Raw genomic sequence first — 21,777 nt, 5'->3', positions numbered from 1 at the left:
GGTAGAAAATCAAAAATTTGAATTTCTGTCGTTTTTTTAAGCACATTTTGATGAAGAATTTCAAGCCCAAACTTGAGTAAGTAATAATTTTTGGAATGTTTGAAAATATGTCTCGTGGCCTTTCAAAATAAGTTGAAATTTTGTGAGAAAATCAAATTATTTGAACATGTTTTTTAAAAGCATTTCTGAAGAATTTTGAGCTCAAAATTGTGTTATGATTTCTATGGGATTTTTGTAAAGGTGGCATGCAACTTATCAAAATGAGCATAAATTTCGACGGAAAATCAAAATTTTCAGTCAGAACTTTTTCTAAGCACTTTTGACGAATTTGAGCACAAACTGACTTTCATCTGACTATTTACTAGATTATACGACAGCCCAGAAAACTCTCAATTAACCTTTCCTGACTACAATTAGGCATCTAATTGTAAGGATTTGATCTTGAAAAAATTATTCAAAAAATAACTATTGGGTACCTACTATTTGACGTTTAAAAAACGGATTAAGATTGAATTCACATGGTTGAAAAAATTGAAAACTTTTCTCAGCATTCAATAAAATAAATTGGAAATTCTGCCTAAAATACCATCGCAAATTTTTCTTGAATACCTCTTTGTTTTCAAATTACGTACTTTGCCTTGCCGACCAAAAAATAAAAAGTTGATTATCATCAAACATTTGAAAATTATATAAGTACCTTACCTACCTACTTTCGCACTTAATATTTGATTTGCACTTGAAAAAAAATGCTGAAAATTTTTCAGCCACATTTGAAAGTTGAAACCATTGAAGAAAAATGAAAGTAATTCCATGGGAAATTCAAAAGAAATTAATATATTGAGTCCATACTGTCTTATCATCAAAAATAGGTAAATTATTGAAAAGATTTTTAATCGTTCTGACCAATGTACCGCAGCAGCCTCGAAAGGACAAACTATCGTCCGGTAACTGCGTAGATAAGATAATAAAAAAAAAACCCCACTTCACTTCCTTTCCTTCTGTAAACAATTAAACAACCGAACCGATAAAATAAAAGAATTCTCAGAAATTGAGACTGCGGAATTTTTCATTTTTTGCACACGTTAAACGAAATTCGCCATAAGTACTTCAAGTAATATTTAGTGTGCATCCAAGTTCCATGATTCTGATTTTAATTCGAACAAAAACGCAATAACTATGATGAACAATTTTAGAATCGCCGGCGATATTATTCGCTTTATCGCTGTGATTGCATTACCCATAAAACTATGGACATCAAAAAGTGCAGCAGGTAAACACTTCATTTCAACTTATTTGTCATTCGTGTAAAAAATCAGGATACTTATTGATCAAGTGTGTTTGACTTATTATTTTACTGTAGGTGTTTCGGGTAAAACACAAATTTTGTATGCTCTCGTCTGCACCTCAAGATATGTGGATTTATTCCTTTACCACATCGTCGGCTTAGTGCGGAAAGGTGCCTCGTGAAATTCGTTACTTGACACCTGTGTAAAACGGTCTTTCCACTCTGAGCACCATCTATCAGTCCAAATGTTCAAACCAAAAGTTATGTTACCTCAAGGCACCCTTCCCATCACCTAAGATGCCTTTAGATTTGAACTTGGACTGATAGATGGCGCTCAGTGTGGAAAGGCAGTTTTACACAGGTATCAAGTAACGAATTTCACGAGGCACCTTTCCGCACTTAGCCGACGACATCTTCATCAGTCCATATAACACCGCATTCAAGATATTGTTCGTAGCAGTGGCCTATTTGACCGTTTACTTGATTTATGGAAAATTAAAGGACACTTACAGTCGTAACGAGGATTCTTTCAAGTACGTACCAATGATTCTAAACAAAATATACCGGTCAATTCTGTTTCATGTTCTAAGAAATTGATTTGAGATTTCAATACATTATGTAATCTTTTTAATCGGTTTCAGGATCGGTTATCTCGTATCTGCGGCGGCGGTTCTAGCTGTAATATTCAATTATGGCTGGTCCGGTACCATTATCACTTACCCAGAAGTTCTCGACGGTGGATTTAGTTTCTTGGAAGTAAGTCCGAATGCTGAAAATTGATATGATTCGTGACTTATTATTACTTAGTTAGAGGATCGCAGATGTTAATTTGACAGAAATATCCATATTTTTACTTTCAGACATCCTGGGCATTCAGTCAATACCTCGAAGCGGTAGCCATCGTGCCTCAATTACTCATGGTGTATCAAGATAAAACCAACGAAACCAAGAGCTTCATATTTTACTATCTTTATGCATTAGGTCTTTATCGAGCTTTATACGCTATGAATTGGGTTTATAAGTATCATGCTCAGCATTTTACTGATGTTATTTCGGATTCAGCTGGTTTTGTGCAGTTGACAATTTATGTGGTGTTTGCCTTCGTGTATGTTATGCGCGAATCACCTTATAGCAAAATTGTTGACCGTCCGGTAATCGTGAATATTTAAAGGGGTGAGGACGAATGACGATGAAGTCGTCTGGTATTAGTTTTTCTTTTGTGATGGATTATTTAATATTTTTTGGGAAGTACCTATGTTTTCAAAACTCAGTCAGAATTTGAGTAGATTTTAACCACTTCAATTACCTCACATCATTTTGATGTATAGGTAATTGTATTTACTGAAGGAGAACTTCACGTTATATGTACGAGTATATTATTGTATTGTTTGCATTTAATTTTTGTTACCAAGAAAAGATTTTTCTCCAAACTAGTTACAAGATTAAATTTAATCACAGACTTGTTTTCATATCATATCGATATCAGTATTTATTTATATAGTTTAAAAAGTAGCCTGTTCGATCAATTACAGAAGTCAAGACAAATCTACCTATCTAATGCTTAATGAAAAATGCATTTCTATTTCTATTTTCTAATCATTGTATGTTACTCATGGTTAATGGTACCTACTTTTTGGTCCCAATATTGTTTAGGACGAGTAAATATTTCATTTAACTCTAGTATTTTAAGGAACAAATTGTTTTATATTTTTACAAAAAAAATATTTACGCACTGAACCATTTCATTTTTAATTTTAATCATCTCTTGACATCTTTTTTATTACAATAACTACACGAGGTAGCTCGTAATTGCGATGCTTTCCAATTGGACTGAAGCAGACTGAAGACAATTTTTCCTTGGCGAAAATCACAAACAATGAGGTGAAAAATTATCGAAACAGGAAATAACCAATAATGTTGAATTTCAACTCTTGATTCTCCCACTCGGCGTTCAATTATTCCGACTTGAGTCAGTTGAGGCGCAATTTTTCTTAAATCTCTCGATTCTCGAAGAAAGACCTTCACTTCTTACAGTTGTTTTCGGGAGTACTGGCGGGTCATTCGCCTTACGAGGCTAGATAGGAATATAGACGAACTTGAGAGGGCAGACAGATGGGTCAATGACCTTGGTAGGTCAGACAGCCAGGTCAATGACCTCAAGAAGCCGGAAAGTCAGGCAGACGGCCATGAGAAAAGCCATACTGACAGAGTAACAAGTGAATAGTCTTAATATGCCAGACAGAAATACAATACAGACGACTTTGAGAGGCCAAACACTAAACAGGAGGGTCAATGACCTTATATGAGGTCACACAAGAACACAAACGACCTTGAAAGGTGGGACAGTCGGGTCAATGACCTTAAGACGCTGAAAAGACCGCCAAGACGTCCCCATGAGAAGTCCTATTCACAGGTCAATGAGCTTATGTGGTCAGGCAGGCAAATAGACGACCTCAAGAAGCCAGAAAGATAGGTCAATGACCTTGAGAGGTAAAACTAACAAGCCAATAACCTTGAGAAGCTAGACAGACGACCTTAGGAAGATAACAATGATGGGTCAATGACCTTAAGAGGTCAGACAGCAGAAACACGACCTTGGACAGCCAGACAGGCACTCAGGCTTCAAAACGTGGCTCTGAACTTTCACTGATCTGCACAAAAAATTTATTTAATTTTCATCAAGTATCAGGTCCAACCAAATTGATAGAAATTTCTCGTAAAATTTTAAAAGACGAAAATTTTTTCGATTGTTAATCTAAATTTTTTCAGGAGATCCGCACAGGAAAAATTTAATGCTTTAAAACGCAAAATTCAATCTTTACATTACAAAATTGGAATAAAATGAGGCTGCTTTCTCATCTTGAATTTTCCTTATTCATACTTACATAATATATTGAACAACTTTTGGATTTTCTATCGACTCATTTCTTAAACATGCGCGAATTTTGAGTGTCATTCTTACTCATACCTTTTGAGAGAATTTCATAGAAATAGCTCCTGCTGAGATGTTCTCAAAGTTCGCAAAAAGACAGTAAAAATACTTACATTACATGTACCTAACTAAGTAAAATATGAGTTCACTCACCAAAATTTTACATCGTAAGTTTCGTGTCCAGTTTCCTGTGGTTCCATCTATGGTTAGCTTATGATGAAATCATCGACTGGAAAAGTTCACTCAGTTCAACCTAAGATCATAACAAAAACATCTATATCAACAACAGGCATTCATGATCCAAGCTTCTGCGTTAAGTACATAGGTACCGAATGTATAAACTAATGTTGATGAAGATGGGAAGAGAGGTACAGCTACGTAACTGGGGCACAAATTCAAAAATTATACTTCTGACTGGAGCTCTCGCCGAAAATTTCCAAAATACATGAAGAATTGTCCATCTTATAGACTCAATATTCTTCATTCAGCATACCAATAAGCCAACGGTTGCTAGATATATAGGTATTACAGGGTTTCCCAAATAAATAGGGTATTTTGAAAATTAAGGCAACCTTTGAATGTAACGATGAGGGGGCGAGGAAAGGATTAAAACTATTCTACACACGTCTCACTTCCCACTCATTATGCTCACGTCACAATCGTACCTTAATAAATGTCCAGCAGAGCTGAAAAATAACTCCAAAACAATTACAAGCGATAGCAACATACTTTATTCGAAATAACAAAAAAAATCATACAAAACCTAAAATAAACTCGTTTTTTTTCAAATTACAAAATTTATCTTAAAATTATTTTTTTTTAGATTTGTCGAAATATATGAACATGTTTTCTTGCGCAACTCCTCCGAAAACAATTTCAGCACAAGTATAACTAAAATAAAATTCAAAATTTATACCTCCTCGACGATATTGAACTTAATTTTATTTTGTAGAAAGGGGAAAAAATACGAACAAGAATATCAATTTTTTTCAAACTATAACCGCATCACTTCGCTCACCCCCCCCCCCCCACACGTTAAATGGGCATTCGAGATTGATTAGCAGCGATGAATAAACACTAAACTGGTACGAATTCGTACAAATTGATTGTAGATTAGGAAATAAAAAAGTACAAATTTTTCGGTGGAAAATTGCTCAATTCGATATAAAAGTGAATACAACGAAATCGTATTAAAATTGCAAAAATTATACGAACACGAATACGAAATAAAACACCAGTTACGATCGTCGTAAAAATAGGCGTAAAATTTGTACACATGAAAAAGACGTAAAATTCAACCATGATATTTTACACGAACGAACGTATCGAGCCAGAGCTGCGGCGACTGTGCTATTTTTCAAGTTGGCGACGTCCTCTCCGACTCTTGCGACTCTTCCGCGAGTGAAGAAAGATCCATTGGAGAAAGGTTTGAAATGAAAAATAAGCAACTTGAAAGAGGAAAGTAAGAGTGGAAATATGAACAGGGAAGTTTTGGCCAAAAAATGAAACATTATTGATTTTAAAAGAGGGAAAAAAGCAATATTATTAGAGCAAATATCTAATCTGCGAGTGAGAGTGCTAAAACTCCTGCTCTTAAATCACTTGGTGAAAACAAAGAGTCGCTAGAGTCGTGTAGTGGCAACTCTTTGAAAGAAAAGAGGACTATGAAAAATACAACAACTCCTTGATTAAAAGAGTTTCAAAAGGGTTTCGACTACTGCGACTCTGAATCATCCCAGCTCTGTATCAAACCAATATACTTCTAAGCTTGAATATCGAATCATAGTTTAACAAATTACATGACGACAAAAATAAAAAAAATTAAAAAAAGTACGAAAGTAACGTTGACTAGAGCATCCATGTGCCGAGAATGGCGCTTTTAATAGAATCTACATATTGAGCAGGAACCCAGTATACCCAGTAACGCGACGCTTCCGTTGTTCCTAATTGAAATCCCTGCAAAATGAAAATAATTAGTTTGAAATTTTGTACCGGTGTAAGAATCAATAACATTGAAATAATCTATACCACAATGTGATACTCTTCGTGATTTTCGATCGGTTCGCTGACGATACTTTTAATCGTATTCATCGTTATTTTATCAGTCCGTTCTTTGGTTCCGATCCATAACTGGTCTAATTCGAGCTTGAACGTTAATCTCACTTTACCTCCCATTTTATTCAACATTCCCGATAAAGGATGCGGTGGTAATGGATCCTGCAAAATAAACGAACACATTAGTACGGTTTCAAATAATTTTTTCTTTCGCTGTGAAAACACACCTTGACATTTTTAATGCCGACCATCACATCGTCGGGTACACCTTTATCTAATACTTTCTTATGTATTTTCTGCTTGCAGAATGGTTCTTTGCAAGTGGCAGCTTTCTCTTCGGCTGCGTTATCTTCAGCAGTACTCGCCGAAACAGCCATAATCTGGTCTAGTTTCGATCCAACCACCATCACTTTAGCGCCACTTTTTACATCGAGATCTTTCAACGTTTGTTCGTCTTTCGCCAATCCTTTGAACATCACCTTCTGAACGCTCGACGGTACACCGATCAGTCCTTGCAGATATCCTTTCAGATCTTTGACGGTTTTATTCGAATTAAACGTGATGTCGTATTTCTTCTTATTATATACAACTATAAAATCAACGGCAGAATCTGAACAACTATCGTCGTCATTTGACTCGACATGAAGATCGTTTGCGGTGGCGGTGGTACAGCTATTTGATTCGGCTACGTCGCCGCCGCTGTTATCGTTTTGATCGCACAGTAACTGTTGTTTGGCGACGTTCAGCAACGTGCTAGAGCTACTCTCGCAGTTACTCACGCCGCCGGTATTGTCGACCGTCGTAGGAGCAGCTTGATCTACGTGAGCGCTACTCTTCTCCTTACTTTCACCGTCTCCGCTGTCACCTAGAAGTAATCGTATACCTGTTAATTGATTGGTTTCAAAATGAACATCTTCATCATCGAACAAAGAAAAATATTCTATGATCGAATGAAGTGTTGCTCGAATGAATTGAACATAGAGTACTGTACCTGCGATCGCACCTTCCATTTTCATACAAGTAAATTATGAACAAAATATTTCTGCAAATGCCACACAACAAAATACTTTCAGCGCACGTCTAATTAAAATTAGCTGCTATAGGAACCACTATGCTAGACGATATTATCAAAATTCACTAAAAAATTGAAAATTCATTCTTTTTATCAGCTGACTTCATTTCACAGACAGACAAATAAGCACGAAAAATTTCCTCATTACAAACGATGCTAATTTTTATCGATTGATTTCATCATTTTTTTTCAATGTTTCGATAAATAAAAACGCGAAATTCTCCTAAAACAGAAGCAAAACTTGAAATTTTCTAGCCAAAATCAAAACTTTCCCTTGTGGTAACACTGTTTTCGGAATGTGCGCGATCGAAAAACAAACACGTTCTAGAATTTCACAGAAAAGATGTTGACGACACCAACTCGAATTGTATTCGTTCGAATTCAGTTTTTCTTCATGCTACGGAATTAATTGAACTAATCAACGCTAAATTACGATTAATTATCGTTTAATTAATTAATAATCCTAGATGAAATTCAGCCATTTCATCTAGAACGCGAAAAATATCGAAATAAATCTATCAAGAGGGCGCTCATCTCACCGAATTTACTAGAACAGCTGTTGCTACGGAGATAGGAAAATCACAGCATTACGTTTCCTAGAAGGTAAATAATCTGCTGATTGGTCTTTGTTATCTATTTACGTGTTATGTAAAATTGTGAAATAGAAAAATTAAGATACATTTTACACAAATATAGTCGAAAATCTAAAACTAACCACTGCTTTTCGTTGTGTCACCTTACGTGGAGTTTCTATTCACTTCTTGTTAAATAAATCGCGTACAAAATGTCGATGAACACGGCTCATCAGGGCGGCGGCATATTACTATATTCGGGTGAATGGTAAGCGATACTTAGCAATACCTAGACTGACTCATTTTACAAACTATTACACGTTAATAATTGTACTTGTTACAGCATACTTCTATACGCGGATAATGTGAACGTAGAATTCAACTCGAATCCGGAACTGCCTAATGGAACGAAAACTGGTACTCTTTACTTGACTACACATCGAATGGTGTTCATAAATAAGAACCATACCGACAAAGTAATATCATTCAGTTTCCCTTTCATCACTTTACGAGATGTAAGTACAACGAAGTCAACTCGCTGGAATGAATCAGAGCTGGAAATTCCTCTGTTAACGTCGATTTCTTATTCGTAGGTTGATATCGAACAACCAGTCTTTGGAGCCAATTACATCAAAGGTAAAGTGCGCTCGCAACCGAACGGAAATTGGAACGGAGAAGCAAAGTTTAAATTGATGTTTAAGAAAGGAGGAGCTATCGAATTCGGTCAAGCTATGCTGAAAACTGTTCACATGGGTAAGTGTGTATCAACAGACCTGTCCCTTCGTAGTCCCAATTTGATCGATAACGAGTCATAAAAACTCAACATACGATGCAATTTTGCAGCCACAGGTAATGGTCCAGTTCCAGACGTACCTCCACCTTATTCACCTCCTACAGGACCCTGGTATCAAGCACCACCTCCCGCTTATACTCCTCCAGCAGCCGGTTACTATGGTTGGGTACCTCCTACACACGCATTCCCTGAGCCACCACCTGGTAAGTGTTTGCCTTAGACTAATTTACACACCATACGAGATAATTCCGGCGCTTCGTCGTCAACTTGAATCTAATCAGCGAAGACGTAGTGATAAAAAATCAGCTAACAATCACTTCTAAACGCACTGACGAGGTAAACATCTTCGCGTTTTCGACGACACTGGTGGAACTAGCTAAACCAACATTCGCACAGTGTAATTTTACACGTTCTTGGTTTCGAATCATGCCCCGTACCTTTTTCAAGGCGATCGAAACGAGGAACTAACCCTGAATTTCTAGGTCGTTTTAGCTAAAAAACAAAGTCGGAAAAGATTAATTTGCGTAATATTGCCACTTATTATGGTCCGATTTACATAACTACTGTCTTCGATGTATGTATTTCGAAATCTGCTCATTTTATATTTCATTGCGACCAAGCGCCGGATACCTTTCTTAGTGTAGTGCTCTCCTTTTGTTATTGTCTGCTTTGTAATCGTCCATTTTTTCGTGTACAATTATTAGCGAGTTCGGTATATATGACGGATATGCCACCACCATACCCAGGTATTAATGGTTATAGCGGATATAACACGTCTTACGCGAACGCTACCGCTCCTCCGCCTCCGATGGGATTCTCAGTTCCACCAGAGTCTCAAAATGGTAAGATGAATGTAGTATTTTATCGTTACATGATGTCGAATCATGTTCTGGGATATTTTATACTGACATCTTCGTGTGTACATTTTGTATCAAATCGTATAATTCTGTATGTTTTTGCAGGAAAAGCTTCTGATGCTGCCCAGAGCGCTTATTACGATCCGAACAGGCCACAGTGTGCTTATGTACCACCACCCTCGTATTACGTGAGTATTCAGATATATTAAATTTCTGATGAATACAATCTTCACTAGACTAGATAACTTACGCATTTAAGTGATAAATGTACCTATCAAATTCAAAATCTATTCTGATGACGTAATCATCAAATTCAACTTCAAGTTCTTATTTCACTAAGAAAATATGCAGTACTTCGATAAATGACTCATCAGACATACTCAACGTTTCTCTCTCTACAACTAAACTAATTCTGATTTTTCTATTTCACAGGAACCGCCACCATCTTACCAAATGAACGGTGACAAGAAAACCCAATGAGGATCTACACTTACGATGCTTATTCATTCCCTTTTTTAAAAAAACAAAAAAAAAACGAAAAATCCTATTTAACCAGATTATTTCTATGCTTGATTTTACTTATAACGGTTACTTTTTTGTCAAATTATGCCGCGTGAAATTGTATTTCGCTATATTTTTTTTCTATTATTATTTGTTCTTTTTTATTATATTACTTAATTCACACGAGATATTACGATAATTACCAAAACATGATTCTTTTGTTGATAAAATTTTTTACCATAACTTACTTTTTTTCGTAATACTCCAATCAGATCTTGATAGCTTTACGGGAGTGCAATATTTCGTTCATCTTTTTATGTACGTTTCAATGATACTACGACGCAGATTTATAATAGAAGATAAGCAGAATTGCTCATTTACCATCCTGAAACAGTTTATAACAAAGATATGTATGAATATTATATACTATTTCGTAGTTGTCTATTTATATTTACAAGTCGTTATTTTTAATAAATTTTTCCTTTGTATATTAAATAGATCATTTCTATAAATACGTTCGATTTATTATTACCAATGGATTTACACTGGTAATGATAATGAAAGGAGAGAGCTTTGATTTAGATTAGATTTGAAGGAGCAAATTCACATCTGTATTATGCCTATTATTTTTAAAGCAATAATTTGCATGTGAAGAGAACTAAAATCGAATCAATAAATCAAGGATTATTTTTAATGATTTGTTTGCTGTAGTAGGATGAAATAATATTCAACTTTTCTATTACCCAAGATCTTAAAAGATATGAATGAGTAAGTTGAAAATTCCATTTAAAAAAGAACATTGACCAAAAAAAATGAGCATCCCGAAATTTTGTATTGACCTTTTTTTTTTTTTTGGAATGTTGCAAACAAGTGGGAATGAGTGAACTGGCTCCTTCCTCACAGGTGATTTCAGATGACACTTGAAAAAAATCCATTCGGCTCGGGGTTATTATTATTAACCATTTTCAACAGATAAGACAAAATATTAAACTTCTCTCAAAAAAATTAATTTTAGTACATATTAAATTGCTGAGAGGAGAGGCCAAATAGACGGGTCAATGACCTTTAGTGGCCAGACAGGCACTTAGACATGACTCATGAGACAACTTTGAGAGGCCACACTTACAAACAGATGACCTTGGAAAGTCATATTACAGGTCAATGACCTTGGAGAGATCAGACAGTGAGACAGAGGACCTCGGAAGGCTGACAGGTAGGTCAGTCGCCTTGAAAGTCCAGACATACGGGTCATTGACCTCTGGATGGAGACCCAACAGACCAACAAACCACTTTGAAAAGCCAGACAGACGGGTCAATGACCTTGAAAGATCAGACAGGTAGATCAGTACCTTGAAGGGACAGACGAGAAGGCGTTTTCAAATGTGAATTTTTTGTGTTTCCGGTATTTTTCAACGTTTCAAGACTCTTTTCGTTGGAGGAAGTTGTCAAAAACACCATTTTACCGTTTCAGATTTTCATTGAGGGTATTTTACAAACACTTCACGACTCTTTTGTGCGAAGAGTAGGTAAGTAAAAGGAATAAAAATTTTACGCGTTTATTTTTCACTTTTCTAACGTTTCCAACATTCGAATAATAGGTAAATTTCTGGGGAGGAGGGTGTTTTTCCAAAAAAAAAAAAAGTGAGTTTAGTAAGTCAAAGTATGTATGTTAATCAAAAAAAAGTTACCAAATACGAGTAAAACATTTTCAATACAGAAAAAAATTACAAAAAAAACTCGATCACACCTCAACGAGTTTTGCAAAAATTCAAGACCTTTTGAAAATTTCTGACAAAAAGTTGATACTTGGTCGCAATTTAATCCAAAAAAGTAACACTATTTCGCAACTTTTGGGTAAAAATACTAAAAAGTTAGATTTTATGACTGTTTCTACTTTTTAGCAAAAAAAAAAAAAAAAAAAAAAATAGATTTTTGGAAATTTTAGCGAAAAGAAGAATTTTTTGCCAATTTCTAACAAAATAGCGAGATTTGGGAAATTTAAAAAAAAAATAAGACCTTCATTTTCAGCAGAAAGCGAGACGTTGACAATTTTCTAGTTTAAAAAAAAATAAAAACGATGGATTTTAGCAATTTTTTTGGAAAAAAGCAAGATTTTTGCAATTTTAGAAGAAGACAGTGCTTTTAGGCAATTTCTAGGAAAAAAGCAAGGCTTCAAAAAATTTTTGAGACCGAAAATCTTGAGCATATTTGGACGAAAATTGAGACTTTTTGCTATAGTTTCAAGGCCAAAAGCAAGACTTGCTCAATTTTAGCAGAAGGTAGCAATTTTCAGCATGAAAGTAAGACCTATCGAAAATTTTTGGCAAAACTTACTTAATATGATTTTAGGAAAAAATCGAGACGAGCAATTTTAATACAAGGACAAGGACTTTTCAAAAATTTTTGAAAAAAGAGCGAGGCTTTTGGGTAATTTTTACAGTAAGGATGAGATTTCTTGGAATTTTTTACAAAAAAAGCCACAATTTTTAGCAAATTTTTGAAATGAAATGAGATAGGCCTACCTAAGTATTATTAATTTATAAATTTTTTCCTTTTCTTTCTCTCTCAAAAAATTAGGCCAAGGTTTGGAAAATGAAATTTTTGAATTATTTTAAAAAAAGATCAATTACCTACTTACCTAATTTAGTAACCAAAATTTTAAAATAGTGACCAAAACTCCGAGTACTAGTTCTGTACATTACTCATTACATAATTTGAATGTCTTATTCAAATTTAAATATTTTCGCCTTAATATTAAATGCATCAGTAGAAAAAAACTGTTATGCGGAGGGGGGGGGAGGAAACAGGAGCTCAAAAAATGCATAGGTAATTTAGACAAATCACTTTGAACAAATGAAATTTTTGCTTCATCACTTCCATATATATTTTAATTTTACTCAAAGAATCACAACAGGTACAGGATTGACGTGCTGAAAATTAGGTGCTTCGATTCGAAATTTCGAATTTTATGCTTCGAATCGTGTTCTTTGGAAATCCTTTATCCTTTGAAGTGAAAGCTAGAAGAAGCATTCACAATCACACATTTACAATGTATTTTCTATAACTGAAAAAATAACATCAGAATTCAGAATTCAGAAAAAGTAGCTGGTCAAGCTGGTGATCTGCGATAATAATTTTATTAATTTTTTTAAATTCAAAAACTAGCACACTTCGCTGACGTCATCGACTCGAAAAACACGTCACAAACACTTCGATGGTCGATTAAAATTCAAACACCTCGATACATCGCTATCGTTCGATAATCGATACTCACACTGCGACACTGATTAGATTATTTTTTTTTTAAAGTGTTTTGTTTCATTTTGTTTTTGAACTTGATTAGTGTTATACGTACGTAAATATTTGTTTGTAAAAGTGTATTATGTATTTTGTGATAAGGTGAAACCTTGCGAAGTATTAACTATTTCGTTATTATTTTCCGAGTTTTCGTGTAAAAAGTGAACATGTCGTGTTTAAAATATAATATAGGTAAGTTTTTCAAATACCTTACGATAACAAGAACAACTCAAAATCTTATAGAATTTCGGCGATGAAAAAAAAAATAAAAGCAGTACATATCTTTCTATATTAACATACTGATTTTGTATGCAATTTTATGCTAATTATTGTTGAAGAATCAACTTCATAGAATTTTACCATTTGAATATTCAACATTTTCTTTGGAAGTTTTCTATAATACATTGATACGATCGTGTAAGATCTTTTCCTTTCGGCTATCATTATGTGGTGTATGGAAATCGAGTACACTTTTTTAAATTCAATTTTTTTACAATCATGGTTCGGTTTTTACGATGATTTTTGCGGAAAATCAAATTTTTTCGTGAATTAGATGTTCGATTTACAGACATTGACATTGTAAGAGGTACGTTTCATCGACAATATTTTGTTAATAACGTATTTTCCAAAATTAAAAATAATCAATCACTGTGATCAAATTTTTCCGAAATTAAATCCTCAAATACCTACTTGCTGCTGCCAAAATTAATATCATTATTTGATATCGTTACCTATTCCAGAACTAATGATTTTTTTCGCACGGTTTCAGGGAAAAGCAAATCTGCTTTATCATAATGAAGCACCATCTACTATGGCAACTACGTGAAATCCGAATGTCGCTGCAATGTTTGATGAAAAATCGTGCAATTGGTTTCATACTGCTGTGTTTGCTGATTGTCGGAAGGACATACGGTAGTAATTTCCCACGTAGGACATGTCTACCTGGTCTTGACACTCCCGGATGGACAACACCGAGCGGCGATATTAACGTAGAGGTAGGAAAATCGTTAGAAATTTACTGTACATTGAACGACGATTACGTGTACAACAGAGAGTACACATCGGGCAACATTGTATTCTCCAACGGTTCTATTCCTATCGACCAAAATCTAGTAACTGCTATAAACGAGACAACAGCTAAATTAAAAATCGACAATGTCACACTTCAGTCCATGGTTTCCACCTTCTATTGCTACATTTCCAGAAAACGATACAACGATTCTTTACTGGCTAACAGTATCAAAAGCTCTCCTTTTTCCGAATTCGAGAAATACACAGATAAAATGGTCTGCGCGAATAGAGTCATAGTTGGAAGCAAACCCAAAGATGTTGTAAATTTCACTTGCATCTCGTACAATTGGGAATTCCTAAATGTATCTTGGACAGCTCCAGACAACGGTGTATCAACCAATTACACCGTTTCTTATCAAATACCAAAGAGAGGAGGTCGCGGATCGAATTACCATTGTCCTAATGATGAAGATATTAAATCTGCTAGATGCATGTGGTCCATGTCAACTGATCCATTGTATAGAAAAACCTTAGAGTATATGACTTTCAACGTGCATGGCGTCAATCGTTATGGCAACTCATCTCAACCATTCAGAATCCATCATTTCGCACACATCTTACCAAACGCTCCTCAAGAACTGAGCAAAGTCAGTAAAACCGTATCTAGCGTCTATCTCACTTGGAGTATCGGCCATTTGCATATTTTAGAGAAAAAACTAGTCTATAAAATCGAATACACGTGTAATTCGAATTCCACGTGGAATCAAGTCCTGTTCAGCAATCAAGATGTGGAAAACAAAGGCGAACAAATCAGCGTCAATGTCACCGGGCTCGAGTATCCAAATACCCCGTACGATTTCAGGGTTTACTCAAAATCGGCGGTTGCCACTGGGGATCAATTTTGGTCCAAACCGTCTTCGGTGGTTGTAAGAACAGCCTCGTGTGCACCTTACAAGTCACCTGAAACTGATTTAGGGAGTTTCGAGATACATAGAGAAGATAATCGAAGAGATGTTTTCGTGTATTGGAAAGCATTACAACAGACCGAGTACAACGGAGATGAATTCTATTACAATATTAGTATTTTCGATGAATACGGAGAGGTATCCATCAAGCCGGAAATGTTAACTCAATCTTTCGCCAAATACCCCAACTTGAGTTTCAATATCAGCTACAGTTTCTATATCAGATCTGTAAACGCCGAAGGTCCAGCCAACTACACAACCAGCGTTTATGTCCCGAAAGATGCTGATTTAGTTCCCGAACCTACGGTATTTACAAAAATTGACTACGGAGACGGTATCTATGAATTATCGTGGACACCTCCGGATAATCTGCAAGACAAAATCGTCAACTACACCACATTCTGGTGTGAGAGTGAAAAAGACAGACCGTATCAGTGTAGCGGGCAATTGGACTGGCTTCATTTACCTCCCAACGCAACCAAACACAACTTCACCATAAATTCAAACCGCAGTTACCAATTCGCCATCAGCGCCAATACCGAAATCTCAACCAGCGGTATGTCCTGGGCTGTTTGTACAGCCCTACACGATAAGATCAGTAAAATGAAAACCGTCTGGTCTGGTGAAGTTGGCCTCGACTACTTTGATATCAAATGGAAGCTCGAATGTTCCGAACGAATCGAAAGCATCGAAGGATTCAATGTCTACTGGTGCGAACTTCCCAAAGCCGAAACCAACAATAAATGTATAGAGCCGGAAAAAATTTGGAAAATTTATGGCAACGTGCACTCCATGCATGCCAACATAACCAACCTGAAACCGTTCACTCGGTATAAAGTCAATGTGGCTATTTTCGCCAAAGGTAACAGAGTTGGCCCTCCTAGCGAAGACATGATCCGAAAAACAGCCGAAGGATACCCGGAAACGCTCGGAATGAAAGTGCATCCGGGTAAAGTCACCAATCATTCGGCTGTGCTCGAATGGCAACATCCTATCGTCACAAACGGTCATCTACAGTATTACAAAGTTCGCTATAACGAAAACGAGATCACCATTAATGCAACCTTAACTCAAATCACGCTGGTTAATCTGACCAGTTACACTAACTACAACGTCAGGGTATTGGCTTGTACGGCCATGTGTTCGCCAATGGACTCGATAATGCTTCTGACCAAAGTCGGCATACCCGGCGTCGTTAGTAAACTTACAACGGAGAAAATAAATTCGTCGTACGTGTTGGTAAAGTGGAATAAACCATTATTGTTAGCAGGACCTAGTCCCATATATGACGTTAGGGTCCAGTTCGATGAGACTGATAAGAATTCCACTTACAAAGAACTGGAAACGGCGCAAACCAAAGCCGAAGTACCTATACCGAATTGCTTCAATAAAGGCCCCCGTTCCTCGTACACCTTCTACGTGCGAGCTAAAAATATCCAACTTCCTGACAACACCACATCCGACCCGATTCTCTACTACTACGGAGACTGGTCGCAAGCCTACACTATTAACTGTATACAAGAAGAAATACCCTCGCTGCTGCAAATCACCATATTCATCGGGTTGTTCATACTGTTCGTCTGGGGTGCCATATTCTTCGGTAAAAAAGGTTTCGCCAAATTCCAGCAAATGCAAGACTTCGACGTCACGTTACCGCCTAAATTCATTAATCCGCCGCTTTTCCACAACGACAGCAAACACCAAGATTATCATATAAATATCGGTAGCTGGTCCGACGATAATGCCGAATGCGATCATTTAAATAGCAAATTAACCGATCTCGACCAGTCTAGCATAGACTGCATTGATATGGATATGGACTTGGATACAGATCGCGAGACCGATAGGTCAAGCAGTGGGTGTTACACTGGGTAACCAGTGTTATACTTATGATGAGGTATTTTTTCTATACCACTACTTCACGTTGTTGCAATAACGACGAAGTTGTTATTTTGTGTTCGAACGAAATTCAATGCTTATTTTATATAATTTCTTCGAGTCGATACGATCTCTCTCTTTCTCTCTCTATCGTACATAAGCACAATTATGTATATCCCTAACCCCCTTCCCCGCCCACTACCTACTCTAAAAGTTACCCTTTTCATTGGTTTTTTTTTTTGCCTAACCACTTTTCAAATCGAGATTAATTGAATTTGATAAAGTTTTCAAAATTTTCCAACCACACAGCTCAGGAAGTACAGGGTATGGTATTGTTAAACTTAAAATGTCGATAAATATATACCAACTTCTTAATTAATTGAACGGAAAAGAGAGAAAAAAAATGCTAACTACCAACCGACAAAATTAACGTGTTAAATTAGCTTGTCATTCAACTTTAGGATCACATGGGTGCTTTAACTCTTTCAAAGACGTGCTATTAAAAAAAAAAAAAATGAGCCGAGATTACTTGAAATACACTTATGTATTAATCGGCGTGTTTAACAATCATCCGGCTGCCTATATGCCTGGTTCTTGTTCCATTTTGATTCTGTTCCGTTGGTGGTGTTCGAAGATTACCTCGTACTTTAATCGGATTCTCTACATACATGTAGCTTTTGAAAATACGCCGAGAGTGTCGTTCCGAGAATTAATAAAACAGGAATGCTGGGTAGAGAAATACGTTTCAAAAGTAAAATAAAGAGAATTTATTGCCTTTAAGTAGGTAGTATTAAAATGTATGGACGATGGTGTTACACTCTTATAAGTAATATTATACTGTGATTATTAAATTATTATAATAGCGGTATTAGTAGATAGTGAACAGTTTGATTATCCTGTTCAGAATATTGAGGGGAGAATTTTATCTTTTTAAATCCATGTTTTGAAATCATGCTCATATTTCACCGGAACGTGTTGTAGGTACGAAAAGAACTAGGCATTTAAATTTGAGTGTGCAAGGATGTGCCTTTTTTTCTATCACTGAACGTGGGGTATTTTTCAAAATTGTTTTTTTTTTTACAAATAAATGCTATAATTTAATTTGAGCATGAGTTTGAAACAGAACGCAAACATTTTTCATCAAGTTTCTGGAACACTAATTTCCAAAAATTTTACAAGTTTGGCTAGATTTTCGAAATGATACCACTTTTAGAAATTTGGCCCATACTTAAAATTTTACTTACCAGTTTCTAAAATTTCGCTAAATTTTCAAAATTCTGCCGATTTTTGAAATAATGTCAAGTTTTTAAAATATTACCAATTTTTGAAACCCCTCAACCTTTTTTCACAAGAATTTAAACCAATTTTGGAAATTTCATCAAATTTTGGAAATTTCATCAAATTTTGGAAATTTCATCAAATTTTGGAAATTTTATCAAATTTTGGAAATTTTATTAAATTTTGGAAACTTTATCACATTTTTCAACTTGAGTAAGTAATTAAAAAAATTTCATCAATTTTTCAAAATTTCAACACATACCTATACAAAGTTAATCAATATAAGTTTTCAACATTTTACCTATTCTTGAAATTTTACTTTTTAAAATTTTCAAAATGTTCAAATCTACAACTTTTTGTAATATTACCAAAATTTTTAATTTACAATTTAAAAATTTTCCCAAAGTTGGAAATTTTTTCCATATTTTAAAAATTGATCAATTTCAAAAATTTTACTCATTTTCGAAATTTTATCAATTAACTTTTGAAATATTGTTACAACTTTTGCCATAAAATTGTATCATGTTGTAAGATTTTTATCGCTTTTTAATTTTTTTTTTAAATTTCAAACTTTACCAACATTTTTAAAATTTTATTAGCTTAGGTACTCACTTTAATTTTTCAAAAATTCATCAATCCAAAAATTTTTGGAAAGTTTACCAATTTTTAAAATTCAAACACGCCTAAAAAGTTGAGCTATGTTTGAAATTTCATTAATTTTCAAAATTTCACAATAGCATTTTTACAAAATTATAAAAATTTGTCAATTTTGAGGATTTTTTTCAATTTTGAAAATGTTTTCAATTTTGAAAATTTTTCAATTTTGAAAATGTTTTCAATTTTGAAAATTTTTCAATTTTCAGAATTTTTTTAATTTTTGAAATCTTACCAATTTTTAAAGTGTTACAACTTTGCCAGGGTTGGAAATTTTACCAAATTTTCAGTTCTATCAAATTTTAAAATTTTACTTGGGTATTTTTGAATCATCGCTCAATTTTTCAAATTCAAAAAAGACCAATTTTTGAAATATTATCACAAGCTACAATGCTTTACATTTTACCATAATTTTACTGGCTTGTTGAAAAATTGAACCAAATTTTAAAAATTCATCAATAATTTTGAAAATTTCTCATTTTGGAAAGTCAACTAATTTTCAAAATTTAATCATGTACATATAAATACTTAGTTGATCAATGTTTGAAATTTCACCACATTATAAAATTTTTAAAACTACAATTTTTTTAATTTTTTTTTTGAAATTTTACCACTTTTTGAGATTTTTGAACAGCAAAATTGTTTTAAACATTCTAACAACGTTTCATTTTTACAAAAATTTCACAATTTTACCAATGTTAAAATTTTTTTCAATTTGGAAAATTTACCAATTTCAAAAAATTTCTCATTTTGGAAATAACAATATTTAAAATGTTACAACTTTTGTCAAATTTACAAAATTTCATCAGTTTTTGAAATTTGTACCCCTTTTTAATAGGTATTAATTAGCTAATCTGCTTAGAAGTTTTGTCAAATTTTAAAAATTCATCAATCTCAAAAAATGTTTCGAAAAATTACTAATTTTTAAAATTTAACCACGCATAAAAAGTTGAGCTATGTTTGAAATTTTATCAATTTTCAAAATTTCAAAATTTTAAAATTCTACCAAAATCTCAAAATTTTACCAATATTAGAATTTTTTTCATTTTTGATATTCTACCAAATTTTAAGTTGTTACAACTTTTGCCAAGGTTGAAAATTTTACCAAATTTTCAGTTTTATCAAATTTTAAATTTTTATTTGGGAATTTTTGAATCATCGTCCAATTTTTCAAATTCAAAAAGCGACCAATTTTCAAAATTTTATCACAAGCTACAATTTTTTACATCTTACCAAAATGTTGCTGGCTTGTTGAAAAGTTGAACCAAATTTTGAAAATTCATTTACCTTGAAAATTTCTTCTTTCGGGAAAATTTACTAATTTAAAAAATTTAACCATGTACATATAAAAAGTTGATCAATGTTTGAAATTTCACCACGTTCTAAAATTTTTAAAACTACTTACAATTTAAAAAAAAAAAATCCTTGAAATTCTACCACTTTTTGAGATTTTTAAACAGCAATTTTTCTTAATTCCAAGGAACAACGTTTTATTTTTACAAAATTTCAAAATTTTACCAATATTAAAAATTAAGCCAAATTTTGAAAATATATCAATTTTTAAAATTTTACTAATTTTATTATTTTTAAAAATGTTACAACTTTCGCCTAAGTTATGAAAAAAGTTCAAATTTTCAAAATTCAACAAATTCTGATGAATGTTACAAGCCACATTATCAAAATTCTACCTTTTTAAAAACGTTTTCAATCCTTCAAATTTCATCAAATTTTGCAAAGGTATTCTTTTTTTTTTGTATGTAAGTTAAGTACCTGCGATTGAAACAAAATATCATCCTACCTAACATCATCTAAAAATGTATAATTCAGACCATCGGTTTGTTAACTTCATAAAGTTTTTCATACCTACTGAAATCACTTCCAAGTGGTGAATTTTTGACAATCAATTCGATCATTTTTAAAACTAGGTACTCGGTAAAAAATATGACCTTTTTGAACCAGTATTTTCAACGAAAATGAAAGTGAATTTCTTTACACAAAACACTAGGTAACTCGTAGGTGGGCGATTTTTCGCCGTCGGTTATTAAAAGCTTACCATATTGCACAATACTTGAGCAAAAATGGCCATTTTATCCATTTCAAACACTTGTTTAATACTTCAATATGGTAGTTTACAATTAACCCCCAACTGCGAAATTTACTGCTGAAATAGGTACCTAACCTACCTAATTGTATAAACACGTAATAAAAATTTCCTCGAATTAAATTTTCGATCGGTAACAGTCGAAGAGTATCTTTCAACGTATTATTTCTCGAAAAACGTGAAAGTTCCTAAGAAATAGGTACACCTTATATTCAATTTTTTTTTACAAATTAATTCGATGAAAAATGAATTATTTATACACTTCATCATCGTCGTCGTTCAAAACATCTTCACATCTTGACCAACAAACAACAGTTTGCCAAAATAAAGTAGAATTTTCCAACGTACAATATTGTACTGCATACCTTAAACCTACGATGTTTCGCCAAATTTTAAGCTTAATTACCATAACATTCGCGTATAGCATTGCACATTTCAACGATACACCTTGTTCGCGATTATTACCCCCTCCCCCCTCCTCTTCATGCTACAATTCACCTACATTTCGAATCTAATGGGTTTTTTG

At 34.0% G+C, this 21,777-nt stretch overlaps 4 protein-coding genes and 1 long non-coding RNA gene across 7 annotated transcripts; 3 read left to right on the top strand and 2 right to left on the bottom strand.

Annotated features, from left to right (window-relative positions):
- Positions 1-1,000: 1,000 nt before the first annotated feature.
- On the top strand, positions 1,001-3,022 carry LOC135842068 (ER lumen protein-retaining receptor 3-like). Its single transcript, XM_065359403.1, has 5 exons — positions 1,001-1,270; positions 1,361-1,437; positions 1,700-1,818; positions 1,927-2,041; positions 2,146-3,022. Exons 1-5 carry the CDS (start codon positions 1,177-1,179, stop codon positions 2,452-2,454), a joined length of 714 nt encoding a protein of 237 aa, XP_065215475.1. The 5' UTR covers positions 1,001-1,176; the 3' UTR covers positions 2,455-3,022.
- Positions 2,720-9,152, bottom strand: LOC135842069 (uncharacterized). Its single transcript, XR_010558062.1, has 2 exons — positions 8,944-9,152; positions 2,720-4,470 (listed from the first exon to the last, which is right to left on the bottom strand). It is a non-coding gene; the product is annotated as an uncharacterized LOC135842069 (long non-coding RNA).
- LOC135842066 (ubiquitin domain-containing protein UBFD1-like) lies at positions 4,926-7,475 on the bottom strand. Its single transcript, XM_065359399.1, has 4 exons — positions 7,264-7,475; positions 6,500-7,137; positions 6,246-6,434; positions 4,926-6,173 (listed from the first exon to the last, which is right to left on the bottom strand). The coding sequence occupies exons 1-4, from the start codon at positions 7,286-7,288 to the stop codon at positions 6,066-6,068; spliced, it is 960 nt and encodes a 319-aa protein (XP_065215471.1). The 5' UTR covers positions 7,289-7,475; the 3' UTR covers positions 4,926-6,065.
- On the top strand, positions 7,926-10,575 carry Wbp2 (WW domain binding protein 2). 2 transcript variants are annotated; one of them, XM_065359401.1, is made up of 7 exons: positions 7,933-8,184; positions 8,260-8,431; positions 8,510-8,669; positions 8,760-8,912; positions 9,414-9,551; positions 9,672-9,754; positions 9,999-10,575. In XM_065359401.1, the coding sequence occupies exons 1-7, from the start codon at positions 8,129-8,131 to the stop codon at positions 10,044-10,046; spliced, it is 810 nt and encodes a 269-aa protein (XP_065215473.1). In that variant the 5' UTR covers positions 7,933-8,128; the 3' UTR covers positions 10,047-10,575. The 2 variants fall into 2 exon arrangements, with proteins under 2 accessions (XP_065215474.1, XP_065215473.1); XM_065359402.1 differs by lacking the exon at positions 9,414-9,551 and having other exon boundaries at positions 7,926-8,184.
- A 2,807-nt stretch (positions 10,576-13,382) lies between these two features.
- On the top strand, positions 13,383-17,770 carry LOC135842077 (cytokine receptor-like). Of its 2 annotated transcripts, none has more exons than XM_065359416.1 (2): positions 13,383-13,556; positions 14,134-17,770. In XM_065359416.1, the coding sequence occupies exon 2, from the start codon at positions 14,159-14,161 to the stop codon at positions 17,213-17,215; it is 3,057 nt and encodes a 1,018-aa protein (XP_065215488.1). In that variant the 5' UTR covers positions 13,383-13,556; positions 14,134-14,158; the 3' UTR covers positions 17,216-17,770. The 2 variants fall into 2 exon arrangements, with proteins under 2 accessions (XP_065215488.1, XP_065215489.1); XM_065359417.1 differs by lacking the exon at positions 13,383-13,556 and adding an exon at positions 13,699-13,950.
- The last annotated feature ends 4,007 nt before the right edge of the window (positions 17,771-21,777 follow it).

This window comes from Planococcus citri, chromosome 3 (genome assembly GCF_950023065.1).
Source record: "Planococcus citri chromosome 3, ihPlaCitr1.1, whole genome shotgun sequence".
Lineage (NCBI taxonomy): Eukaryota > Metazoa > Arthropoda > Insecta > Hemiptera > Pseudococcidae > Planococcus > Planococcus citri.
This window is presented reverse-complemented; position numbering and strand designations above follow the sequence as displayed.